Consider the following 25,487-nt stretch of genomic DNA (forward strand, 5'->3'; position numbering starts at 1 on the left):
CAAAAAAGAAAACATTAGTTACATATAATTTAAAAGACTGAATGAATTCTACCTTTGTCAGTCAGACAGATATAGCAGCTACACTTTCAATAAACTTGCTTAAATTACAAAAGACCCTATAGATGAAGCAAAGTGGGTAGTTAGAATAGCTTCATGTAGCCTAAACAGGTTTCCAGTGCTTTGCCTCAATTATGCCACCCCATTCTCAGCAGGAGTGAGGAAAAACCTAAAGGGCATCTCATCTTTCCTGGTTATGTGAGATGATCATAAATCAACTGCCAGCAAATACTCCAAATGTTTCCATCGTCACTCCTCACCCTGAGTGTGCTTTTGTTGGTCTTGCCTAAGTGAGAATTGTTGAATCAGCTGAACAACCACCACATCTCACACTATATTTGACCTACCACATACTCCAACCAAAATAATCCCAACTTTTTAACATGTTTCAAGACATGTTTCAAGTGAGCATAAACTTATCTGAAACATAAGCTTACAAATTCTGCAATGTTTTGAAAACAAATTATACATTAAAGAAATGTTAAAAGGCACTGATATGCAAAGGTCTTCAAACTGGTTAATAAATCAAGTTAAATCAAGTTAAATAAAAGAAGTGAGAATTCACAGACTTCTTATTAGCCTAAGAAAAACACTCTAAGCGTAAAGTTCAATTTTATACAGATAATGTGAGAGCGATGCCTTGGACATTTCAAGTATTTGAATGTCAGAGGTGAACAGACTTGGAAAGTTTTGACACAGGAGGACAGTGAGTGGGAAGATTTAGGAAAAAATATCTGGAATTCATTTTCTGTCTTATTTGGAACTGGAGAAAATAGGATCACCGCACACAACTGATCTGAAAATGAAACATGATCCCAGTGATTGAAAGTGAAAAGAGAATACATAATTCTGTGATAGCGCCTTCTCTTAACATTTATATACTTACTTTCTTTTTTTACATGCCAACTTTGTAGTAAAAATCATTAAAATCTCAATCACTAAAAATCCATTTATTGAGCATATGCTATAAAGAATGGCACTCCATATAGTCCCTGGCCCAAAGGAGGAAAGTTTCTTTTTCAAACCATTTAGTTCTTAAAACCTAAGAATACATACTACACTCAAAAGGAAAACTATACATTTGCTTTTTTGAATCTCCTCATTTCATCTTGTGAACATTTTGTAACATGGCATATGAAGGCTAAAATATAAACATGTCAACACTATTTGTTAGAAGAAAAAAAACTCAATAAGATTTTTAAACCCACTTTTGGTCTCCAACCACATATTCATCAATTCCAAACTACCAAAATGAAAACCGAAGAGTTAACATTTCTTTGTCTGGATTAAAAAATACTTACACTATTGGCTTTTCCAGGCGACTTCCCTGAGAACCAACAATCTCCCCCAATGTACAAAACACTTGTCCCAGAAAGTCCTAAAATAGATAAGAGGATTAAAGCTCGTAAGTTCTCAGACTGTCTTTACACTACTACATATTTTGTACATCATATTTGCATTGGTTTCATTGCTGAAATACCAAATTCTCTAACCTCCAATAGTAAAATAAGCTCCATATGCATTCATTTAAGCATGTGATTTTCCTGCAAGTATGCAAAGCCCTTTGTCCTTTTTATCACAGCAGGTCTGTTATTTGCAAGTAAGCAAGACACGGCTTTTCTTTCTGAAATTACAACAAACTTGGAGAAACGTTGCAGGAATTGAATTCACAACTAGCTTGATTTTAGATGCTTCTGAACCTAGTAAACTTGGGGCTGAGGAGGCAGACTGAAAGCACAGAGCAGCTGTGGTTAGCCAATACCAGAACTAGCTACGTAAGATAAGTTGTGAGATGTGGGTATGATGCTGGGGTTGGAGGAGGGATTCCTAAGCCACACCATCAGGGGTCAATTCCTTGATTGCTACTGATTACCTGGGACTGGGCAATTAATTAAACTCTCCTGTTTCTAACATGTACTAGTGCCCCTCACAGAGTTGTTTTGAGGATGAATGAGTTACTGCATTAGTTAATATTAGCATATATTAAGCACCTAAAAATAGGTTAAATATATTAGATTATAAAGTTCATGAATATACAGCTAGATGAATCTTATTTTCAAGTACAATCTTTTACTTATTTTCAGGATTCAGAATAACCTTGCAAAATGAAAGGTCGGTTGTTAATCTCTGCTTCACATATAAAGAAACTCTTAATCATACAGGAGGTTGATCTTTTCATGTTTTAAGCAGTCAGTAAGTAGCAGAGTCAAGACTAACCCAGATGGGGGCGCCTGGGTGGCTCAGTGGGTTAAGCCTCTGCCTTCAGCTCCCGTCATGATCCCAGGGTCCTGGGATGGAGCCCCATATCGGGCTCTCTGCTCAGCAGGGAGCCTGCTTCCCCCACTCTCTGCCAGCCTCTCTGCCTACTTGTGATCTCTGTCTGTGACAAATAAATAAATAAAATCTTAAAAAAAAAAAAAAAAAAGACTAACCCAGATGTTCCAATTCTAGATTAGTATGCTCCCTAAGAATTTAATATAAATACAATGCAATCTCACAGGCCAATAAAAGAAGAGTCCCGACATCATCTGGATACAGGAGTCAAGAAGATATGTTAGTATTCCAGAGAGAGACACACCCTCTAATTTAGTCTGTATATGATTTGAATCCCTTAAAGGAGAAGGTGAAAGATCTCCCTAAATTGAACAGTGAACCAGTCCAGGAGAAGCCCTAAGAAGGATGGACAGAAATGAAGCCAAATTAAATGTTGTTTGAAGTTTTTAATAAATAAAAATTTTAAATGTCTAACAAGCCACAGAAGTAAAAACTGTGTATCCCATTTAAAATAAATAAATGGGGAGAGTGCTCTAAGTCTCATGAAGGAAACAAAGTCCACACTGGAGACTAGGATAGTCAGGGTAACATGTCCCAAAGCTGGTAAGCCTTGGGAGCCATGTAAGAACCCGATCGTGGACAGAAGAGAGTTGGACATTCTGTTAACTAGGGTGCGAATGAGAAGTTACTCAGATCTGAGGACTTAAAGCGATGAGGAGTTGGAAGTGGGGAAAAGGACAAAAGCCGGGAGGAATGTGTTTTGTTTTGCAAAAACCATCCATTCCATCAAAAAAGACACCCAGCTTGTAGAGGCCACTTTTAGGCAAACAGACTTGGGAGCAATGGAATGTGAAAAAGGCCCTCGGATACCACCAGGCTGAACAGACAGGCCCATCAGGTCTCAGACCCACCTCCAAACAACCACAGGCCCTAAATGACCAGTGGGTTTACAACCAGGCACAGTTGCCTAAAAAGGCAGAATTCTGTGTGTCGCTCTACCTCCTCATTTCCCCCCTTTAAAAACAGCCTCACTGCCTCATTGCGGACGATCTCTCTTCTATCTGGCCGCTGCTCCCTAACAATGTAGTCCATAAACTTTTATCTCTTTGTTCTGCTTCAGGTTAATTCTTCTACCTCCCGATTCACCAGCTTCCACCAGATAGTCAGCCCCCATTTGGGCCCCCCGCTCCAATAAAGAGACACTCCCTTCAGACATCACCTCACCTAGAGGTTTCATCTTTTAGGCCCTTGGTAGGTGTTTCTTTCACCTGAAGGGAGCCAGTTTGGGCCGGCTTGAGCCCTTTTGGAGCTGAGGACCTGCAGAAGCCCCCCAAAGTTGTCCTGTAGCTACCGTTAGCTCATTATAAAACTCAGATCTCCTCCTATAGGTGGGGTTTTTCTGCTAGTTTTTGAACACAGATGCATGTATTAGCGCACTGACATGCTAGGCATGTGCAACTGAACCAAAGTGCCTAAATAATAGAATATGTGTAACTCCTTAATTTGTATGTAGCACATATGCAAGCCCCCCCCCACCATACACCAAATAAAAGCTTCCAGTACTCACCCCAGGGGGAGACAGTGCTTTGACAGCTGCCTCCAGCTCCTCACTTGTAAAAAGTAATAAAAAGTTCGCTTTCAACATTTCCTTGGATTGTGTTCAACTTAATGCACCCCAGGCAGTGAGCCCCTTGAGTTCAGCTACAATTCCAGGTAAAGGAGAACAGAATTGGCTACCCCATAATACGCCTCTTTGGCAGAAGGATTATTTTAAGAGAAGCAGCAAACACAGGAGAAACTCAGAAAACCAGGTTAGAAGTGCCCCTTTTGTAGGAGATATTTGCATTTATTAAAAAAAAAAAAAATTCCATTTGTAAGGGTGTCTCCCTCTTAGTACCCCCCTGTTTAGGAAGTAGGGGGTACTAAATCTCTAGGATTTCTTCATAGTGGAGAAGGCAAGAGATTTCAATCTGCATAAACCATGCCCTCTTCAATATGCTTTGCCTGAAAACCTCCTATAACGGATTCCCCACTCACCAGCATCCTTTGTCTTTGGCTAGAGATGGTATAAGGTTTGGAGAGTTACTCCGTTTTTTCTGGAATTTTACAGGAGGTATACCATGTTATTAAATTTTCATTTGTTTTTCATTACAGAAATCTTTTTCATCACAGAGGGTTGTCAGCTAAGAACCTAGAAGGGTAGAAGGAGAATTATTTTTTACTCCCTGACAAAGTCCTAGAGAACAGATCAGGCAAGAATGTAATGAGAAAAGAGTGGGCCTCAAGTAAAGGGCAGAACTGAAGATGAAGAGCCAGAAAGGTCCGGTCGGCTGGGCAAAAACAAACACACACAAGAGTTGCCTTACGATAATGAGAAGCAACTGGAAGCCTTACAGCAATGCAGGGATACCACTGCAATGGTACATTCATGAATAGGTAAAGGACAGGACTTTAGGTAGGGAAAGAATGGGGGCTCCAACTAGCTCTGAAGGTATCTGAGGCATGCAGACATCGAAACAGAACAAAGACAGAGATCAGGAAAATTTAGACCACTCTATCTTAGCTGCTAGGGCTAAAACGTTTTCCTAATAATTACACTGTAACCACAGAAAATAAAAAATAACCACAAAAACGAATCAGGCCTCAAAGGAAAAGTTCACTATAAAGATTAACCAGACCTAGCAATATGTTACCTATAGATCATGGAGGTCGCAAAAACAAAAACTCTCACATGATGTGCAAGTATCATGTCTGTTTCCAGGCCATCGACTTAACCACCAGCAAGTTTCCTAAAGTCCTAATAAAAGGCTAGAGATGAAAAGCCCTTACTGGCAACCCGGTGGGGACCCCTCTCACTCCTGAGAGCTTTTTCCTGTATCCTTGCTTAATAAAATCATCAGTTTTGCTCACTCTCCTTTGCCCGCGAGATTCATTCTTTGATTCCGTTAGACAAGAACCTCGCTCCCTTGTTTCATTCAGAAGATTACTCAGGTACTAGTGTGCAAAATGGATGAGGGAAAATCTGGAAGCTGGATGGATCAGAAGACTCTAATTGTTATTAAAGAAGCCAAGTGTTAAGGCCCAAACTACAGTTGTAGGAAACCTTGCAGAGAAAAGTGACAGGATTTGGTGTAAACTATACTTGCACATGGAGGTGATGCGGAAAACAAAGGCAAAAGAAAAATTATTGAAGTTCTTTCTACTAACAGCCCCACTGACAAGTCCTTAAAACAGGCAGAGTGACATTCCTCTAGGGACTCAGCTGCCTCGATGTTAAGACTCTGTTAAGGGCAAAGGGCAACCTCAGCCAGACCCCAGGATCCTACAAATCTACTTTTAATATGTACAAATTTCTTTGGAAACTTCCTTTATCTACCTCCAAGATACATGTTGGCAGTCATTTGCCAAGCATATGACCCACTGATATACATCTGAAGGGTCTCATGACTCAGGTTTTAATAGACAGCAATAAATGACCTTTCCCCAATAATGGCCAGCCTCCTCAAGGTCCTGGAAACCTTGCTTCCAAAATTCCTTAGAGACTTGTGCTATCTCTGATCCCCTCCCATTTTGAAAAGACGTAATGGGCCACTGTTCATGACCCCAGTGCAGCTCTTTCTGCCCAAGGTCCTGTCCATGTGCTTCAATAAAACCACCTTTCTGCACCAAAGACATCTCAAGAATTCCTTCTTGGCTGCCAGCTTCGAACACTAACGTCTTCCCTACATCAGCAGGGAGTGTACAGGGAGTACAGTGGAGATAGGAAGAGACAGACAGAAAATTACTCTAGATCTGAAAAGTGATGGCTTACAGAATGACGTCACCAGCTAAACCCAGGACCTGACCTTTACCGCTCACCTGCTTGTACGCGTTGAGCTTTGTCCCACATTTTTCCTTAAATTCTTTCTAGCTTATCTCTTACTTAGTGCAAGCCAAAAAGACCCAACAGGCATAGCATCCCCTGATGGAAATCGAAACTACTCCTCAAGCTTTAATGACTGCCCTGGTGAAGAGCTCTGGAGGCCCAGACCACCCAGACCAGCTTGAGCTTAACCAGGGACTCACACATGTGCAAATGGACCATGTAGTGAAGGACAGTAACCTCTCCATCATTATCATGCTGAAATACCCCCAAGGAAGAGCCCAAGCCTCACTAACATAACATACAATGTATGTATAGGCATGTTTCCTTAAGGTGCATATGCAACCCTAAGCCCTCCTCTATATATGATGACAAGGTTCCCCTTTCTAAATATTCACCAGAACCCTAAATAAAAGGAACCCATTCACCCTTGCTCTTGCTTGGAGAGATATGGCTTTAGAAGTCACTCCCTATGATCTCCTCATTTGCTGCAAATAAAATTTCCTTTCTGGGACAACTCCACTTGGTGTATCTGTGACTCACCAAAGAGCGAACTCACATTAGTTCAGTTACAACATCGTCATGAAAGTGCAAAATCATTTTCAATTTTTGCTTCCAAGTAGGTAAAAAGTACTTTAGGCAAAGCCTTGATATATTTAAATTCCTTAATATTTAAAATCCTTAATAACTTCCCAATTTCAAAACGGACTTTACAGATATGTTCATGGATTTAAAAACCTAAATTTTCTCTAAGTCTCATGCCAGAAAGTCAGTGCTGAATACTAAAGATCTGGAATAGATCATTGTTCTTCTGAATCAGCAGTGAAAAATACACGGGGGATTCTAGAATTCTTCTATATAGATACTGGTATGTAGCTGTGCATGCTATAAGCTGTTCTGTGTCGTCATTCCTCAAGAAAACAATACTAGATATTGAGCATATCCACAAAAGGATAGAAATACTAGCAAACAGAGAGCACACAAATATCATCACTGCTGAACAAAAGGGAAAATAAAATAATAAAATCAATAAAATGTGTACCGAAAAGATATGGTATGCATCTCTATATATTATCTCTAGAGTTATTGCATACTTTGCCCCTAAATATTTAAGGCATTTATGTAGTTGTTTTATTCCATCTGTGTTTATATGTTCCCTAGCGAGCAACACATTTACCACTCACAGTGGAAAAATTGGCATACAGAGATTGGTAACTACGCCTTTCACTGGAAATTTCTACTGATCTCTTTTTTAGTTATCTCAATGTCTCACATTTTCTACTCATTTTACCCAATCAGTAATAGAATACATGTCCTTTAATGCATATTTTTAGATATTTTCATCTGTAGTTAAAGACAGAAATAAAAGTTACACTTGAACACAAACTACTTTATTGTTTCTTACTGTGATGGTGTGTTCCAGTTAATGAGTCATTATAATTACGCCATAAAAGAATTTCCAGTAACAAATCCAGGGGTGTTTCCACAGGTTTCACCCACACATAGACCAAATCTAGTTTATAGTATCTGGCAGTTGAGAAATGTTTCAATTCATTCAATTGCATTCATAATTGGGCTTTCCCCAAAATGACCAAGAGATTAATAAATATTTGCCAAATCAGTTAATAATTATTTTATAATCTACATAATACACAGATAGAACCTAGTTTTGAAATGTACTTAAATGTACATAAACCATGTTGTTAGTATGTAGTGTTAAGTTCTACCATATCCAGATATGACCTTGAAGGCCGTATGCTGTTGTTAAATCTGAAGGATCTAGCAATACAAAGTAAAGGGGACAAGAAAAGAGCAGAAAGCATAGCACACAGGCCTTATAACAATAATATGACTTTTGCCTTGCATAGGAAGTTCAAAAAAGTTACCAATCCATCAAAGGGAGTTTATGGATTATTCCCATTAACTACCTAAATCTAATTTTATTACTAATAAATTCAGCTCAAAACCCAAGGAAGCAGGGGAACCTGGGTGGCTCAGTGGGTTGAAGCCTCTGCCTTCGGCTCAAGTCATGATCCCAGGACCCTAAGCCTGAGCTATGCATCGGCTCTCTGCTCAGCAGGGAGCCTGCTTCCTCCTCTCTCTCTGCCTGCCTCTCTGCCTGCTTGTGATCTCTGTCTGTCAAATAAATAAATAAAATCTTTAAAAAAAGAACAAAAACAAGGAAGCATTGCTCTATCATCAGATTCTAGCTGATTATTATACAAAAATACAGTTGATTCTTGAATAACACGGGTTTAAACTATGCTTTGGATTTTTTCAATAAACACAGTATAGTACTATAAATTTATTTTCTTTCTTATGATTTGCTTAATAACATATTCTTTTCTCTAGCCTACTTTATTGTGAGAACACAATATATAATGAATATAATCTACAAAATTACTATTAATTGATTATGTTATCAGTAGGGCTTCCCATCAACAGAAGGTTATTAAGCCGTTAAGTTTTGGGGGAAATTAAAAGTTATACACAGATTTTCAACTGTGTGGGGATTGGCACTTCTAACGCCCATGTTGTTCAAGGGTCAACTGTATTTCTCTTATTTTTCTTTTTAATATTCAGGAGAACGTCATCTTTAACTGCACACTTGAGCATAATACTCTAACTCCTTCAAACTTACTACTTCATTATTTCTTCAGACCATTTTTTACTGCTCAATTCCTCTATCTACATTTTGTATTATATTGTGGCTAGCTACTTATTTACATTCATAAAAGTTACATTAATGCTATGTACTTTAATAATTTACAAATATTAATAAGGTAGTTTGATTTGCAATAAAGGAACTGGTTTTGTTTGTTGGCTTATTTGTTTGCTTGCTAGGTACCAGTATTAACTCTGATATAGCCTTTTTAAAAGACCTTTTACATACAAGTATACATGCATACATTTACTTAATTTGTTTAGCAAAGCGGTATAACATATTCCTTAAGAGTGAGAACTATGACTGTCTATACTGCTTATGTTTCTGTTCTGGCTGAACTGCTTCCTAAAGTAAGTCTTACAAATGACCACTGACTAATATAAGTCTTACTAACGACTCTATGTCTCGGTATCTTGATCTATAAAATTGACATAATAAGTAATGCCTACCTATTAAGTTGTTGAAAGGACCAAATGAGACAATCTATGCAAAGCATTTAATAAGATAGTATATGCAGATAATGTATGCGAAGCACTTAGAACAGATGCTGGGAACATGGTAAGCATTTAATAAAGATATGCTTTTCTTCTCCTCTCTACTTCCCTGGGGTTAAAAGGATATTACTATATACTCAAAATTTATCCCTTGCCACTAGATTTGCAGATACTATAATTACTTGCATAAATTATTTCATATCCCCTTTACACTCATGACCAATTCAAATGCTCATTCTAAGCATCACTATAAAATACAAAAGCATCTTATATACCAACTCATCTTAACATGTTAAGTAGTATGCACATAAACATACATATATAAAAGAACATTTTTAAAACAATGGTATAATGACCAGGAGGCATTAAAGGTAAGTGAAATTTTTCATTTCTATATTCTCATAAAGCAAATCAACCATAGTTGATCATTAGCTTCATCATAAACAATTTCATAAGCATTCAAGAGTGTGGAGTATTTCCCCTCAGAAGTCTAAAAAGGTAATCTATAATTGTTTTATGAAGTGATCAAGAAGGATCTGAAAATATGATATCTCTAATTAATAGATAATTTAGATTAAAAGACATTAAACAGACTTACTGACAGCTAAGTTATGACAACTATAATTGAGTGCAGTCAACTGTTCAGTAGCTAATCATTCTATTTCTTGATAAGACAGACTCATTATTTACCTCCTTTTATTGCTTGTACCCATTTTGTGATCATTTAACTGATTTAGGCATATTCATTATTCATATACACTAACTAAATGTGTAAGAGCAATTTTTTGCTTTTACAATATTGTGACTATTGTAAAAAAAATTGATGAGGAAACATATATTACCTGTGAAATTTTATAGTCAGCATTACCTAGTTTATTGCTGGTACTCCCTCTGTTAATATTACTGACTTCCTTCATATTTAATTAATTCATACTAATCACATCCACTATAAAGACTGGGGTATGACTTCGTTATGTCATGCACTATATTCTAATATGGCAACCATTTATAATAATCCAACATGGTGCTTCTGCGCTCCAATAATGACTTCCACTTTCTTTATGGTTGTTAGCACATCTCTATGCTATTTTGGAAATAAGGCAAACTCAATATGAAACAACTGGACTCAATATTTTAGTGGAAACAATGTATCAAATTTTAACATAATAATACTACTTGTTTTAAGCAGGGATTTTTTTTTTTTTAATGGATGGATCCATCTACAAATCAAAAATACTAATCTGCCTCCAAGAGATTAATAAAATTCCTAAACTTATACATCAGTGGTTAAGCCACAAATATAATTTCAAAATTATACTTGAAAGCTCAATGTATTATTTCTCCCCTCACCCCGCACAAAGGCTTTTTTTCAAAATAGTCTTGTTTGCTAAGAGTCCAAATGAAAGCAGCTGTAAGTCACTGAATGAAAATAAAAGTTTTCAATGATGAGTGGATGGTTTTTGAGCTAAATTAACCAATTTTTAAAAGTCATCCACAACATATATTATTTAGTCACTGCAAACCATATTATACAGAGATTAAAAAGTAAAGCTATACTATTCAAAGAAAAAACAAACCTATGGAAAATACTTACCTTTTGGAAAATATTTACCTTTTGGGAGCACATCAGTTTACACAGAATATTAATTCTCATCAACAAAGAAGTGAGAAATGTAATATGTTTACAGAAAATAAGTTAAATATTCCCACTGCCAGTAATCATGGTGAGACAATTGACAGGCCAAATAATGAGAAAACTTACTACATATTGCTATTAAATAATATGAAGCATATTATAGCATTATTAGAGAATTAGATATTAGATAACAGTATTAAATGTAATGTAATACTATCAGTCAACATCATTATTAAATACTGGATCCTGCCCGAATAAGGGCCAGTTTAACAATGCCAACAATCACAACTAATATAAGTTAATGAGTGCTAAAGATATTATCATCAAACCTACCTCAAGCATTATCCTTATCTCTGTCTTTAAGTCTAAGATTCACAAGACCTACTGAAAATGTAAATAGAAACACAATCCATTTATAAAACATCAGTCATAAATACTTCAGCTTGAATATGCTTATAAGGCTATTTCTCATCATCTACTGAGGACTGGAAAGTATGTTTACATAGAAAAAGAAAGTTATTATTGAGAAGGCTTCTCAGTAGGTGACAATTTAGTAGAAATCTAAATAATGTGAGAAAAAGAACCACACTGAGTTTGGCACGAAAGCATTCAAGGCTGGAGAAAAGGCAAAAACAAAATCTCGGACAAGAATATGCTTGGGGCATTCAAAGAAAAGCAAAATGGCCAGGGGGGCTGGTGCAGAATGAGCAAGGAAGAGAATGCAAAAAGAGAGGAGGGAATCAGGGGCCCCTAAAGGACTGTGAATTCCATCATGAGTATAGAGCATAGATAACCTTTTGGAGGGTTTGAATTGGAAAGTGACATGTCCTAACTAGCTTCTAAAAATGGTAATTCTGGCTAATGTTCTTCCCCTAAGTTTCTAAATGCTTCAGTTCACCTAAGTTTCTAGTTTCTTTTCTGTTCTCTTCTCCATCTATATGTTTTTTCAAATATAGACAGATAGGTAGGTAGATACAATATATAATTTAATTATGTATATTAATTTGTACATATTAATACATATTAATATAATATAATAGGTAAATTTACTGAGTTTTAACTCCATAGGCCAATGGTTCCCAAAGCTACCTATTTTCCAGACACAGCCTAGTCAGTATTTCCAGCTGGATGCTTACTGGGGTCTCAAAAAACATAATCCAGCTCCGACAGCTGAGTTCTTTATCTTCACCCCACAACCTCATCTCTTCCTTCCCAGTCTGCTCCTTGCAATAAATTAAATACCATTTATCCTGTGGCTCTCGCCAGTAACCTAGGAGTCATTCTAACTTCTTCTCTTAAATTCTTGCTGCACCTACAATTCAGCAGCAATCATATCACCAAAATCTGACCACCTCTTAGCCCTTGAAGTGTTACACCCACCAAATACTGTTCATCTAGTCAAATTATAGCAGCCTTACAAGTCCTTTTTGGTTTACAATCAGGGGGATTCCCCAAGTGAAATCTAAAACTGGCCCCCATACATGGAGATCAAGGAAAGACTGAAGAAAAAGGGAGGCCACTTCAGACTAGGAGGTGGCAAGTTTAATAACCAAGGGAATATGAGGCTTATCTTGGGTGGCTTCAAAGCGAATGTATCTTCACTATCTCCAAGGTGATCTCTAAGGTGAGGAGATCTCCAAAATCTCCTGCATGACAGAATCTTAAGACTTTTTTATAGAGGCCTTAATACGGTTCAGTCATATATTCAGTCCAGATGGTCTCAACAATACATTACTCTCTCAAGGCTACATCCTTGCAACAGGACAGTGCACAGGTCAGGGGAGGGAGGAATCAGGTAGAGCCCATGGGTCAAACAGTGTTCATGTCCTCTCAACGACCTCCTCTAAAGTCTCCTTAATTCCAATCTTACCTCCTAACCCCATCCTCCACTTTAGCTGCCATCTTATTTAAATATATAAATCAGATTACATCATTCTCCAGCAAAATCCATTAAAAAAAATTTTTTTTTTGCAAGCCTTGGCCTTCAGCTCTCTGCCTCATCTAAATTCTGTGTACTTTTTCTAACAATTTCATTCCACTCTCATTATTCACAGTACTCTACAGATGATAGCTCTCATTCAGTCACATCAACATTCCAAGTTCTTCCCTGACTTAAGGTTCTTGCACTACTCTTCCTTTTGCCTAGAATGCTCTTCCTCAAGATTTTCAATAGTTCCCTCCTTCTCTTTCTGAAGTATGCCCAGGATGAGAACTGGTCCAAATTCTCACTGCCTGGATGAGGGAAACCAAAGTTTCTAGGTAGCGTTCTTCATTGACCACTCTCTCAGTATTAAGAGCTTACAGTGTATAAAGATATCTTAATCATTTTGCATTTGTTTCTATTAAACAAATCTGCCCACGCCACTTCCCCAGTTGCAAAGTGTAAGCTGTTTTAGGACAGGGACCTTGTTTGTCTTATACACTGCAACATTCCTCAGCACTTGAACAGCACATGAAACACATTCATAACTCGCCAGATTTTATGACAATACATTAGAATTCGGTTCAGTTATATATGGGTTAAATTAGCTTTTCTTCTAATGAAAAAAAAAAAAAAAACCATGACCCATTTATAAATCTCTTCCTATGAGAAAATGCACTTCTTGGTTCAAACAACTATCTTTCAAATGAAATATTCAAATATAATTCATCTACATTTAGAAGCTTCTATAGATGATCCTTCGAAAATGTATTAAAGAAGATACACATCTTCACTAAAGGCTGGTATTTTGTAGCCAAAATAATCCAGTGACCAATTAACATGTCTAAAACAAAAATTTTAGTGCGTACCTTCTGAAATCAACCAAATGAATACATACATTTTGGATTGCCTGGTGGGTATGAAAATTTAGTACACAAAGTACAGTTTTGATGTCATCTGGCCTAGAACACCAAGCAGAATCCTAGACTCACCAATTATGGCCCTGTTATTAATCTTTTCATTAATGATTTGGCTGGTGCAATTAAATTATGCAAATGAAAGTATGCTACGTAGTTCTGCTAATAGCATTAAGATGAGTGGGTTCAACAGCACTCAGAGAACAAAGCTGGAATTCAAAATGCCAGATTCTGTTCACAGGATCTAACACTTCAGGGGTGATAATATTTCAGTAATTTTCTTAGAGGATCATAAAGTGGATAAATCCTGCATAGGAAACTGTCCCTGGTTTCCATAAGTCAGCCTGGAGCATAATGTTTCTCCACTAAGAAGTTTTTCTCCACTAGTAAAATCAGTTAAAAGGATACTGATCCTTTATCCACTCACTTTGTGTTCATTTGCAAAGTTAGAAATCTAAGGTAAAATTCTGTATTATATCTCCATTTTCCCCACTAGTTTCAAAAATTTAAGAATTTGATCTAAGATCCTTATGTACTGAAATCAAATAAAGTCATCCTGGAGGGGGTTTCTGCCAAACTTATCAGATATAAGAATGGAAAAAAAAAAAAAAAGATTTTCTTATTGTTGACTCAAGGAGTCTCTCTTGCTACCAAATGCCCTTTGTGAAAGGTGTGTCTGTTCTCCACATGCAAGTCCAGGCACTTTGCAGTCTCTCCTAAAAGGTTCCAGTTTTTATTTCACTTTGCAGAACTGGCAGGTAGACAACCACACTTTGAAACAATTGTATCCTCAGGGAGTAGACCTAGTTTGTTTATTGGCTCCTCTGATCTAAATGCCTCCTGAACTCTTTTGGGGTTGAATGAGTTATATGCTCTTCCACCTAAAATCTGTCCTTGGATGCTTTTAAATTAGAAAGGGCTTTTGTTGTTAATTTTTAACAGAAATTCAAGACAGTAATCTCCAACAGTTCTTGTAACAATTCAAAAACACATTTCCTCCCTCTTCTAACATGCTTCATCTATTTACAAGCTCACACAATTATTAACAAATTTGTATTGCTTACTAAATATATTTAAGATATATAGCATAGGGAGTAATGTAAAGGATACATTAAAATGTGAGGTAATACAAAACACGAGAACTATAGGAAGCCATGCAATAGATTAAGAGAAAGGTGATGAGTCTGGAATAAGTAATACTAAGAAAGGAAGAAGACAAAAGAGAAATCATACTTCATCAGAATGAACAGGATTTGGTCACCCACAGGATGTCATATGTGAGACAGAAAGCGATGAACACACAATCAAGTTTCCTAAGCAGTACACTGTTGATAATTCTGGCAATAGATAATACAAGCAGAGGAGCAAACCTGGAAAAGATCATACATTTTTGTTGTATCTGAGTTTTAGGCTTCTGCAGAATATCTACCAGGCAATATCTAACAAGCAGCTGGAAACTTGTATTTGCTGAGGTATGCAGAGGGACAGACACTTGAGAATTACCGGGGTAAGGCATGGAAATGGTTGAGATCTCCCAAGGAGAGCTGATACAGTAAGAGATGAAAGCTAGGAGCGCCTGGGTGGCTCAGTGGGTTAAAGCCTCTGCCTCCGGTTCAGGTCATGATCCCAGGGTCCTGGGATCGAGCCCCACATCGGCCTCTCTGCTCAGCAGGAAGCCTGCTTCCTCTCTGCCTACTTGTGATCTTTCTCTGTCAAATAAATAAATAAAATCTTAAAAAAAAAAAAAAAAAGCTAAAAACCAAACCAGGAGAAATACTAGTATTAGAGGATAGGAAGAGGAAGAGAAACTAAAAAAAGATCATGAGTAACACTGAGGTAGGAAAAGAAGCAAGAGAGACATTTACTTTACCTTTTTTTTTTTTTTTAAGATTTATTTGAGAGAGAGAACTTGTACAGAAGGAGGAGGAGAGAGAAAGGGAAAAAGAGAGAAGGAGACTCCCCACTAAGCAGAGAGCCCAACACAGGGCTGCATCTCACAACCCTGAGATAATGACCTGAGCCAAATCAAGAGTTGGATGCTCAACCAACTGAGCCATCCAGGCATCTACGCAAAGGAGGCACTTGTGTGGAAGTCAGAGGAGATGAGGATTTCCAGAACAGGGCAGTCAATTTTGTCCCAAAATAATGGGGAATTCAAAGTAAAGTAGAAAGTGAAGCCACAAAACTTTCCTCTAACCTATGTCAGAATAGTTCAAGCAGAAATGAAAACCAGAACACAGTAAAGGAAGATGGTAAAAACCTAGGCTGTTTTGAAAAGAACTACAGTGATAAGAAGGTGGTAGAGGAGAGAGCACGAGGGTCAAGCACAGTCAAGATATCAGGAGGAAGATATGAAGTGTTTTGTGTGGGAAAATATAAAAAGCTATTCTGCAAAAGCAACATTTTAAGATAGAAATATATATGTAGTATATATCTCATATAATAATAATTGCAGATTATTTAAGGAAAATACAATCATGTTTGAGGTACTCTACTATCCTACATACTACTCTCTGCCCTGGACTCAAAGCAGTGACACTGATAAGGACGACATTTACCACCTTCCCACTTACCCTCAAAATATCCAACCCCATGGAAATGTCCTTAATTGCCCAGTTATCATGCCCTCTAAAAAAGTAGTCTGAACTGAGAAACATAAAAATTGCATTCAGGGAGAGTGGGCCCTTAAAAGTCTATGTCTGCTCAGGGTTTAGGGAGTTAATTTTTCTTATGTACACGAAGATGAATAATCAGAGAGATTTGGTCTTCAGAGAGAAACGGAAGCTCAGAGAAGAACTATAATGGAAAAAATATGTGGCCTCAGAGGGAGAGAAATCGAGAAAACAGCTGTTTCAGTCCCCATCCACACACCTGTTTCCAGCTACATCTCCTGTAAGGGCAAGTACATCACATTTATGAGTCGCTCTTAAATTTCTTTAATACTAACCACCTCTATGTGAGGTAAATGAATGCATTTTCTTTCCTTGCAATGAAACTTTGACTAGGAAATGGAATTCTTTTTCTGATTCTTCCAGTGAAATTTGGAAAACTTCCAATACAAATTCCAATTTGCTATGCAAATAAGTTTTAAATGTCCAGCCACAATGCTATAAATCTTTGAGGGGCAGGAAAGCGGCATGGCAACTGCAGTGAACTGTACTCATGGGGAGTAATGAGCTTACTACATACAGTATTTGTTTTCAATTTCTAGAAAAGTCAGTTGGAAAGAGTATTCTTTAGGGGCGCCTGAGTGGCTCAGCGAGTTAAGTATCTGCTTTTGGCTCAGGTCATGATCTCCAGGACCTGGGACAGAGGCCCCCATCAACCAGACTTCCTGCTCAGTGGGGAGAATGCTTCTCCCTCTCCTGCTGCCCCTCCCCCACAATGTGTGGGCTTGCGTGCGCGTGCTCTCTTGCGCGCGCTCTCAAATTAAAAAAATAAATAAATAAAATCTTTTTTAAAAAGTAAAGACTGTTCTCTGAATGCTTCTTCAGTGATTCTGCTTTATGCTTCGTAACAAAATAAATATCATAGCTTCCTTACAACAAAGGACAAGAACAGTAAATTGTGATTTTTACCACTATCTTTACCAGCTTTCCAGTTTCCCTAAATCATCCTCTTTGCCCGTGATAACCTCTCATGTGTCTTCTCTTCTGTAAATCATGACATTATCCCTCTCCAAATTATACTGGAAATCATATATATATATATGTATATACATATATATATATATATATATAATCTCCATATATTCTAATCCATAGGCTCCAACAATGGAGACATAAAAATTAACTCCCTGACCCTCTGGGCACAACTATGACCCTAACCCTAACCCTAACCCTTTCACCTCTTAACCCTGACATGGCTGCCAGTTCCACATCCATGTACTCAGATTCCACTTGAAACCTGGTTAAACTCTTCAGAATGCTGTTTTCAGATCCTGTACAGCCCTTCCTCCTAGTTTGGCCTAACTCCATTCCCACAGTTCAATAAACAGGATGATCAGATCATCAATGCTTGACCAGAGAATCTCGCCCTCATCCCTCCCTCCAGACCTCTGCCTCCTTCTGATCCCTTTGCTGCTCCTGGACCTGGGAATGTTCCCAGGGAACAGTTGTAGCCCGAGTGTAGAGCTCTTGAGATAAGAGCAGCAGATAGATGGAGGGATAATCAGGACCCAAAAGGAAAAAAAGGAGACTGTAGGAGACCTTGAGGAGGACTCTATATGTCTATCTTGTTCGTACTATACCCTGAGAAACTGACATGATGTCAACATGAGGAGGCACTTAGAAAATATCATTGAACGAATGGACCACAAGGACAGCAGAATTAGCAAATCACTCTGCCTATACCCAAGAACTTGTCATTGTTCCAGAATTGAAGCCTCTCCAAATGACACAGGCTCATTATTTCATCTTAACCTGATCCAACTCCAAGTTGGATCCAACTCCAGTTCCAGGGAAATGGTGACATTTTTTTAAAAAATAGATAAGTAAATAATAAACAAGACTAATTCATTTTACCTATGAAAGGTATCTTTGCTTTAATATGTTCCTCCAAATGTTATTCTAGAATCCTTGAAAAATGTTATTTATTTTCTATGACAATTATTACATGAAGTTAGGACACATACCTTTAATATTAATGTAACAACATAAATATTAATCATAAATAATGATATTGTAATTTCTATTATGGAATCATCATAAAGACACAAAGTATAAACTTACATGTTTGGACAGGTTGGGGCTCTTGGAATCAACGTCATACCTAAAAGATTAAAACAGAAAACTCAAATTATTTCCACAAAAGAGAGCTACAGAAAAATATTGGTATTTTACCCCCCCAAAAATAAATAAATAATATAAATCATATCAATCAAAGCAATCATGAAAAACTAGCAAATTTAGAAGTTTCTTTTAATCTGTCACAGATATGTCAGTGGTAGAATTTACAAACTCTGGGTCTTTTAATTTCCACAACCTAAGTAGAAGTCCTGGTTATTTTTAATCAACAATTCTGCTGCTTGATAAGAAAGTTTAAAACTTCTCTTTTGGGGCACCTGGGTGGCTCAGTGGATTAAGCCTCTCCCTTCAGCTCAGGTCCTGATCTCAGGGTCCTGGGATAGAGCCCCACAGCAGGCTCTCTGCTCAGCGGGGAGCCTGCTCCCCAGGCCCACCGCCCCACCTCTCTGCCTACCTGTGATCTCTCTCTCTCTGTCAAATAAAAAATTAAAAAATAAGTTTAAGAAACCTCTCTTTTATACCATTGTTTAAAAGTTTAAAAAGTAAAAACAAAATAAAACAAAACAAAAAGACTTCTTTTGTGTGTGAATCAACAGAATTCTAACACTGCTCAAAATTCCCCAACTGCAATTCCTCTCCCCCGGATACCATTAAAAAATAAGCAGGTACTGGTTAACAGGCTGACTTTTTTGGGTTTTTTTATTTAGTATTTTAAATACTACCATTAACTGAAATTCAGCTAAAGTAATAAGACATTACTTTTCCCCACTCAGTGGACTTAGGGAAACCACGTATTTTACAGAAATAGAAATACATTCATATGGGACTATTTTCTGTCCTGTTTTTGACCAGTTGGTACTGGAAATAAATGATTTCCTAGAAAGAGCCTAGGAAAACATCACTCACTATCACTTTAGCTCCTCATTTTAGAGAATTTGTAGAAAAAGTAAGATCGCTAACAGTCAAGACAACCTTAAGTCACTGAAGTCTTAAGTAGGAAAATATTTGTATTGGCTCCAGAGTTTCTCCCAAAACATATTCTTCTCACACTCCTTTGTACACAGCCTCCTACCAAAATTTAACTGCCCTTTTTTTAAAGGTTAATTAAAGTCTTCACTCTCACATAACAAGAATGTTTTTAGAGAGAAACAAGGCATCTCAATCAATACAAGGCTCAGAAAGAGTTCACAGAATGTGCCAATCCTGGGCAGAGGTTCACAGACTCCTTAGCAAAGTATGCTCGCCACAGACTGGCTTCTTAACTGTGTGACACAAAAATACCTGCCTGGGAAGAATGACAGATTACTCTCCTTCCCATCAGGGCACTCTGATCACCCTGAACAGCTGTAACCTAGAAGTTTCAATCAGCTAATTGACCAACATCTACTGAAAACCTACAGATGTTAACACAAAAAATATTTTTTATTCAAGACAATTTTTTAAGAGTAAGATTGAAATCACCAACTACAGCCATATCAAAGGTGAAAATAACCGTGCTGGCTTCTTCCCAAAAATCGGAAACTGTTTTCTCTAAAGGGTATACTGTGGACCTGGGAGAAATAACATGCTGTGTTCAGTTATGTTAAAAGAAGGGAAAAGAAAAGGAGTTTATGTTTTCATCACAAAGCACTTAAGCATCTGCAAATACAATCCCTATTCATTGCCTTTAACAAAGCTTTTTTAATGCTAATATCTCAAAAATATGCAATTTACAGCATACTGCTGAGGGCTTTAGGTTAATACACTGGATTATAATGCATCTGAAATTATCATGAGTTTTTCCTTTCATGGAATTTTCCTTCTAACTTTTCTAAAAGTATCCAGACCACTCTGGGCCTCACCCAGAGGGGTCACATGTAAACACTATGTCCTAAATAGTTAAAATGTGTGTGTGTGCGTATGTGTAGAGTGCCATACTTTCACTAAAGAGAAGAGATTTATGGAAAGCAGGAAGCTAAGTAGTTTACCCCTAAGAAGGTGCCTCCCACCGCCTAAATTTACTCATGCCAATTTTGCAAACTCGAAGCTGGTACTGAAATATTATTACCAGAGTACTGAAGCGGATCCTAAGGATCACGTTTGCAATTAGAGGTAAACAGATGTTGACTGGAGTCTTTCCCGTACTTCTGAAATTCCAACGAAGGCCCCAACTGAAAACCAAAGATGCTAAGTATATCCCTTTATGCTTGCCTCAGAGGTGCTCAAGAGTCACTCTCATTAGAGTCAGACCCTTCTCTACAAAGTGACTCGTGAAAGTGACAGGCTAGGATCCTACTTCTCAAGCAGCAAGAGGAGGTTCCTTCCACTCCCGAAAGCCAAAAAGAGGAACTCTAATGTCTGAGGTGCCTGAAGAAGGAGTAGACAGCCCCATCCAGTTTCCCAGTCAGAGGCTGCTGAGCTACAGAACCTGCCCACAAGTCCAGCCTGTGGCTGCCAATAAAAGAAGATGTCAGGTGACAGCCCTAAGAAATGCCTTCTGAGAACTGAGGAACAAGCAGAATGTGCGGCTTGTGCTACCTTTAGGTCTGGATTCTTCCAAATTCTTCCAGATAAGAAGCCCATACCTCCCCCTCCCAGCTTATCAACCCTTCCCCCTTCAGCCCCTGCTCTCCTGCAAGAAGCTAAAACAAGAGCTCTGAGGAAAGAGGAAGTAAAGAGTTTTGAAGTAAGTTTGAGATTAAAGTTTTTTTTTAAAAGATTTTATTTATTCACTTGACAGAGATTACAAGTAGGCAGGCAGAGAGAGAGAGAGGGAAGCAGGGTCCCTGCTGAGCAGAGAGTCCGATGTGGGTCTCCATTCCTGAACCCTGGGATCATGACCTGAACCGAAGGCAGAGGCTTAACCCTCTGAGCCACCCAGGGGCCCCGAGATTAAAGTTTTAAGGTGAAAAGTACGTATGATCTACAAAATAAGGTGGTTCTAGTGAACAAAAGTGACTGCAAACTCTCAAAATCAGACCTCGACATTGTGAAGGGAGTCCTTAACCAATGGGAAAAACTGGAATTAACAGTATTGGGAAGAAATTTTTGAAAGCTTACTTCCCTCAAATAACATTATACATTCCACAATTATCACCATTTGATTTATCAAGAAGAAAAATAACTTGCTAGGTAAGTCAAATCTAGACTCCTAACTACCTTGTTGCTGTTGCAGTCTAAGTGGAAAAGCAAGAGTGAAAACGATTCTATCTCATTTCTCCTATTCTCCAGCTCATGTTACAGAATGATGGGACTACCCACACCGCTTGCTCAAAGACATTTTTGTGCAGCTGTTCTGCCAATCATAGTTTTCAACTGTGACCAAAAAAGGTGATTTATGAGGTACTGATACTATTATCAATGTGATAATCATAACAAAATAAATAGATGCCAACGTTTATGACCTTATCTGTGATCCATACGTAGCATGATGACAGAGACCATGTCTCTTAAATGAAGAGGTACACATCAAATCAAAAAGGCAGGAGAATTTTAAAATTCATAGTTGATAAGCTAATCTTAAATATGTATCTCAGGCATACTACAGTAACAATAATTATTATGGATTCATCAGGACTTAAAGGAATTTGGCCCAGTTGTGACAGAAGACATATTTATTCTGTCTTTCCCTCTCTTTCTCTGTCATTACAATTTTCTATCAGCATTAAAAATTAAAAAGGGAGCCTGAAAACCATTTTTCAAACCTTCCATAATAGGCAATTCTTTACATCACACACTTTCAGTTTCTTTTCAATTTTTTCTTAGAATTTTATTAAATCAATGGGCAGATTAAATAAAACAATTCTGAAAAACATTTACAATCTGTCTGTTGGACAATTTGGACTACTGTATTCTTCAGCATCATTGTCCCCTCAAGCAGACATATTGTCATAAATGCACTGGAGTATCGCTTTAGCTCTCTGGCAGATGCAGGTTGGGGTTACAAATGGTTTTATTGCCTATTTTATCCTGTTTTTACTTTCCAAATATCCTACAATCAATACTTCTTCCTAGGGATAACACAATGCTAAGACAAAATTTAAAAACCAATTATAATTGGGTATACTAATGGATAAATAGATACATGTAACTAGTAAGCAAATACAGTGTTTTCCATACTTATTTGGGTAGAAATGCTGGAAAAATCACACAGTGAAAGAAAGAAAGAAAGAAGAAAAGAAAAAGAAAAAGAAAAGAAAAGGAAAAAAGAAAATCTGGTGTCACAGGTTAAAGGTGTTATGTGAGATAGTCTAATACATGGTAAATCAAAAGGAATTAACTAAAGCGATATAAAAAATACTACATGAACTAAGAATATACTTGCTGCTTTTCTTGATAATCAGTTATCCCTTTCTCTGGCCCTAATTGTTTGGATTTCTCAGAAATGCTATACAATTGAAATAAAGCTCTTTGAATCAAATTGCTGAAATCAGCCAAATGCATTCAAAGGATAAAACGATACATAATTCAATTTTGCAATACACTTTCACATTTTGAACACTACATAATTTCTGTGAAAATCACTATAATTTTTAGAAGAAAAGAGAAAGCTGAAGAAGTTAAAACATATCAATCTACCTACACTAACTTCTGTTACTCTATTTCTTCTTGTCACACTGAGATGAAATAATGTAACATGCTCCCATTCCTATCAAACATAGCAATTTCCTAACAGTCTTACTTTTATTTATTTAGATAGATAAAATATATTCTACCATATTATTATATTCAAAGTGCAGCAGAATACTTTAAACATACACTTTCATCAGTATTACATAACCAAGGCAAACATAAAAAATCCCAGTTTAGACATAATTTTTAGACTTCATAAAATTTTAGAAATTCCAGTTTTCTAGCATTTAATTATAAAGTATTTTAGGCAAAATCTGATCCTTTGAACATATAACACTTTCTGGGCCTCGGTTTTCTCATTTACAAAAGTGGATTAATTCCACCTCAGAAATTTGTTGGGTGGGTTAAAATTATATATGCATATGATCCTATTACAAACTGTGAATAATAGTAGTAGTAGTACTAACGAAAATAACCTCTTTTGTCTGCACCTGCAAACTTATATACTAACTTTCAAACTCCATGAGCTTCGGTAACTACTTCACTGAGTTTACAAGTAACTGGAAGATATTAGTAACAAACATATTAAACCATCTTATCATTTCTTTCCTCTGTATTTTTTCCAGTAAATGTGTTAATTTTGTTTTCCTTTTTTTTTTTTAATTCCCCGAAACACTTACAGCAAAGGTAAACAATATTACTGACTTAGCATCCAATACTAGATAAGTATGCGACATACCAGCAATGCCCTAACTTCCTCCTACCTTTAAGTCTTCCCTTGCTCAAGCTAAGCATACCTAGAAAGCTTACGAACATGACATAAGTATCAGATGCCTCCCTAACTTAATATATTCTCATTTGGACTCACCAGTTTGTCAGAGTGATTGCTGAAACACTACCCATTTGAACATTAACCAGCACTGAGTTCAGTGGAATTATATTCCTTGCACCAGACACTTTTTAAAACCAATTAGTTTCCATAGCCTCATCTTCAGTAGAGATGAGAACATGATCACTAGCCTCTGTGTACAGGTAAATCATTCTTTACCTTCTTTTCCTCTCTAGAATGTTAGCCCAGCTCTCAGTTTTTGCTCCTTGGTCTACTGACTAAGAAACATTTAATCGGTGTCATCCTTCTAAAGCACCTTTCTTTTCATTCCACTTGTGAAATTCTGGAATAGCAACAATTACAACATAGATGAGAAAAGGATGAGTAGGACGTAGGCTTAAGGAACCAGGGCCAAGTAGGGACATGGTGATACAGTCACCTGGCAGCAGCTGCTTGTGACAGGGGCCTTTGGGCAGACAGCAACCAGCACAAAACAGAAAGGGCTCTGAATATCAGAGCTAAAACACAGGCAACAAGTTCAGAGAACAAAGCACATAGGATCTTGGCTTTACAGGAGAATTCTACCAAACTTTAAAGAAGAATGAACACCTATACTTCTTAAACTATTTCAAAAAACAGAAGGGGAAGGAAAACTTCCAAATTCATTCTGAGGCCACCATTACCCTGATATCAAAACCAGATAGACACCAAACCCAAAAAGAGAACTACAGGCTAAAATCCCTGATGAACATAGATGCAAAAATTCTCAACAAAATACTAGCAAACTTAATTCAACAATACATTAAAAAAACCACGATCAAGTGGAATTTACTCCTGGGTTTCAAGAGTGGTTCAACATTTGCAAATGTATCAATGTGATATATCACATCAATAAGAGAAAAGGATAAGAAGTTACATGATCATTTCAACAGATGACAAAAAACATTGGACAAAGTACAATATCCATTCATGATTAAAAAAAGCCCTCAACAAAGTAGAGTTAGAGGGAATATACCTCAACATAATAGAGGCTATACATGAAAAAACAGCTATCATCCTTAATGGAGAAAAACTGAGAGCTTTTCCCCTAAGGTCAGGAACAAGACAAGGATGTCCACTCTCACCACTTTTATTCAACACAGTACTGGAAGGCCTAGCCACAACAGTCAAATTGGTAAGGAAGAAGTAAAACTTAACACTATTTGCAGATGACATGATATTCTATATGCAGAAAACCCAAAAGGCTCCACCAAAGAACTGCTAGAATTGATTAACGAATTCAGTAAAGTCGCAGGATACAAAAATCAATGTGCAGAAATTTTGCATTTTTATACAACAAGAATGAAGCAGCCAAAAAAGAAATTAAGAAAACAATCCCATTTATAACTGCACCCGAAATAATAAGATGCCTACAAATAAACCTAACCAAAGAGGCAGAAGACCTGTACTTTGAAAACTATAAAATACTGATGGAAGAAATTGAAGATGACACAAAGAAATGCAAAGATATTTCATGCTCATGGACTGGAAAAACAA

The 25,487-nt window shown here is 37.3% G+C and overlaps 1 protein-coding gene across 1 annotated transcript in view; it reads right to left on the reverse strand.

Moving 5' to 3' along the window:
- Nucleotides 1-25,487, reverse strand: part of CPNE8 (copine 8) — a 216,630-nt gene that overhangs the window by 136,232 nt on the left and 54,911 nt on the right. Inside the window, exons 5-6 of the mRNA XM_059404497.1 lie at nt 18,557-18,596; nt 1,359-1,435 (exon numbers count right to left, since the gene is read on the reverse strand). Of these exons, the coding sequence (XP_059260480.1) occupies nt 1,359-1,435; nt 18,557-18,596 (117 nt within the window). The remainder of the gene's footprint in view (nt 1-1,358; nt 1,436-18,556; nt 18,597-25,487) is intronic.

The sequence above is a fragment of the Mustela nigripes genome, chromosome 6, assembly GCF_022355385.1.
Source record: "Mustela nigripes isolate SB6536 chromosome 6, MUSNIG.SB6536, whole genome shotgun sequence".
In the NCBI taxonomy this organism is placed as follows: Eukaryota; Metazoa; Chordata; class Mammalia; order Carnivora; family Mustelidae; genus Mustela; species Mustela nigripes.